The sequence below is a fragment of the Bison bison genome, unplaced genomic scaffold, assembly GCF_000754665.1.
Source record: "Bison bison bison isolate TAMUID 2011002044 unplaced genomic scaffold, Bison_UMD1.0 scf7180017864381, whole genome shotgun sequence".
In the NCBI taxonomy this organism is placed as follows: Eukaryota; Metazoa; Chordata; class Mammalia; order Artiodactyla; family Bovidae; genus Bison; species Bison bison.
This window is the reverse complement of record NW_011494953.1, coordinates 2,518,806-2,521,865: the sequence shown is the minus strand read 5'-3', so window position 1 is coordinate 2,521,865 and position 3,060 is coordinate 2,518,806. Positions and strand designations below refer to the sequence as shown.

Here is a 3,060-nt window from a genome sequence, read left to right as displayed (position 1 = left end):
ACTGTCACATCCCAGGCAGGGCAAGTGGGAGCTGTTAATCCAAGTTCAAACAACTGGGAAAAACACCAAGAGATTTAGGTTCAGAGGAACCTTCTCCAGAAAATGAAAATATTTATATCAAGAACTGATTAAACAGGTGAATTTGCTTGTAGGCATCCACCCTGGGGGGTCAGGGATTGACATCTTAGCCCACCGCAAACCACTTGCTGCAAATCAGTTGGGAGTTTTTTGATCTGTGATCAGAACAGGTGCCAGTCACAAAAGGGCCACAAGAGAGCGCTGTGGAGCTGCTCCTGGGGCTTTACTTCTGGGGAGAAGCACCAGCTTAGTTTAATGGAAATCCAACTTCGGCCTAGGCAGGAAGTTGGTCCCCAGCAGAGTTTCTGGCAGAAGGACCTGTGTGATCACCTCAGGTGGGCTACAGATGGGCTGGGTTTCCCTTCTTTCTCCCCCACTTCTCTTACCTGCAGTTGCTTTAACACCTGAAAGGCCAACAGCTCCTGCCGAAGGTCATCCCCACACTTGACGATGACTGACAGGAGCCGCCAATTGGGGAGATGGCCATAGGGGGAACCCTCTCTAATGCGCCTGTGAAGAGAAGCAAAAAACTGTCAAGGGTGATTCCAGGCTGCCCTGGTGGTCCAGTGGTTAAGAATCTGCCTTGCAACGCAGGGGACATCAGTTTGGTCCCTGGTCCAGGAAGATCCCATGTGAAATCTTGCAACTAAGCCCTATGCCACAACTGCTGAGCCCACACACCCTAAAGCCTGTATTCCACAGCACGAGAAGGCACTGCAGTGAGAAGCCCGCGCACCGCAACTAGAGAGTGGCCCCTGCTCTCTGCAGCTAGAGAAAGCGCCCACGTGCAGCAATGAATACCCAGCACAGCCAAAAATAAAATAAAAAATATTAGAAAAAAAAAAAAAGAACAGGGGGTGATGCCAGGTGGAGGACAGAGACACAACTTCTACAAAAAACTCAAATCAAACCCCCCTCAAGGTAAGGACTCAGATTGCCTGAGGCCTGACGGATTTTTCAGAGGAGACTGACAGAACATGGAGGGTGGATCTCTACCCAACTCACCGTACTTTCTCCTGCCAGGGCTCTTTGAGAGCAACTGCAGAAGGGTCTTCCGGGTCTCGTTTGAAGGCTGTGGGGGTGTGAGCCAGCTGCTCTGAAAGGCGCCGTCTAGCAGGAAGAAACTGTATCATTTGCTTGGAGGAGCAACCCCAGAGCCTCCTGTCCCTGTCTATGCCGGCATTTCCTGCACTGTCTCCTTGACTCTGGGCACACAGAGATAGAAACCTGTGCTGAGACAGACTCATGGAAGGAAACACACCACTGATACCCTTCTGCTCACCTGGTGGTTTGTAATCATGTTAAATGCAGATTAGCAGCCCCTCCCCATTTTCCTACCAAGATTCTGCATCAGGACAGATAGAGCTCCAGCATCTGCATTTCCCACACCATCTCCTCCTCCTCTGAGCAATGCGTCTGACACGCGTGTCCTCTGTCTTCCGAGACCCACTCTGGGAAATGCTCAGACCTTCCTCTGGTGCTTTCATTCCTTTGGAGTCCTTTTAAAATTTACTTTCTTTCTGTAGTAGCCCAGTAACTTCCCAACCCACACCTTCACTCCCTCTAGTTTGGTGGCCTCAGGACAAGGACAGAGTAAGGAGAGAGAAGCGGGAAGCTACAGGCTGACAGAAAGGAAAGGAACAAAGAGACAGGTGGTGCCTAAGAGAGGGATGAAAAAGGAGGGGCCGCACGGTCTGCCCATACCGGATGTCACCTGCTGCGATGAACACAGGCTCCTTGCTTTCCTGGCTGGTGATGCTGTCCACGGAGAACTGGGAGATGTTGTCACAGCTGTTGGTGTGCACTTCAGGGAGCTGGGGAGAGCAGGGCACTGCAGGTCAGAAGCGCTGAGCACAGGGGCGCCTCTTCCCCCTCCTCTACAGAGCACCCTTCATGCTGCCCTCTCCACAGCGTGACCAGTCCTCCTTTTCAAACTCTGCTCCAAGAAGCCTCCCCAGGTCATGCATCTCCTGGACCCTACACTATCTAGGTTCCCCACTCCGCCCCCAGACCCTCTAGCAGTGTTTCTCAGTGTGTCAACTATAGCTGCATCAGAATGACCTGGAATGCTGCTAAACCACAGATCCCAAGCCACCATCGATCTGAATTTAAATGACTGGGAATAGGATCCGGAAGTATGAATTCCTAACGAAGCCTCCAGAAGACTTCCAATGCATTCCAGTTTGCAAACCACTGCCAGGACCATCACAGAAAGCGGAACTTTCAGCTTTATACTGAGAGCTCCCCAAGGCCAGGAATGCAGTCTTCCTTAGGGTCCAGAACAGACCCTCTCCAAGCTAGGTTCCTCTGAGCATTTCTTTAAACGAAGCCATCCAATCTTTGATTTACTTTGGCTGTGCTGGGTCTCTGTTGCTGAGTAGGGGCTACTCTCTAGTCGTGGTGCTCGGGCTTCTTAATGCGGTAGCTTCTCTGGATGTGGCTCCTGGGCTCTAGAGAGCAGGTCCAACAGCCGTGGCACACGGGCTTAGTTGCTTCGAGTCATGTGGGACCCTACCTGACCAGGGATTGAACCTGTGTCTCCTGCACTAGCAGGCGGATTTTTTTTAGCACAGAGCCATCAGGGAAGCCCTGCGCCATTCAATCTTACCTCCTCACCTCTAACTGTAAACTACCAGCCTCCAAGGCCCGTATCAAGCCCCTTCTTTTCTTCTTCCTTTGTGCCAGTGCATTTCTCCTAACCCCATCCGCCATTTCTGCACACTGCTTTGTTGTGTATCTTATACATAGATTTTTTTTTCTCTTAAATGTCTGCATCTGATCTCCCCAGTTGGACTGCCAGCTCAAGTACAGAGTCTGCCTTTTCACAAAGTGGAATCTGGTTGGGTCATAGCTCTAACAGAATCCTGTTCTGGATTCCTATAACGCCAGAACAAAATCCCAGTTTCTTTCTGCACCTTACAGGATCCTTCTTATATCTGGCTCATTTTGGCCTCTCCAGCCTCATTCTTTACCACTCTTCAT

At 50.8% G+C, this 3,060-nt stretch overlaps 1 protein-coding gene across 1 annotated transcript in view; it reads right to left on the bottom strand.

Moving 5' to 3' along the window:
* Positions 1-3,060, bottom strand: part of PI4KB (phosphatidylinositol 4-kinase, catalytic, beta) — a 28,455-nt gene that overhangs the window by 6,425 nt on the left and 18,970 nt on the right. The window contains exons 6-8 of the mRNA XM_010857516.1: positions 1,783-1,892; positions 1,084-1,188; positions 465-588 (exon numbers count right to left, since the gene is read on the bottom strand). Of these exons, the coding sequence (XP_010855818.1) occupies positions 465-588; positions 1,084-1,188; positions 1,783-1,892 (339 nt within the window). The remainder of the gene's footprint in view (positions 1-464; positions 589-1,083; positions 1,189-1,782; positions 1,893-3,060) is intronic.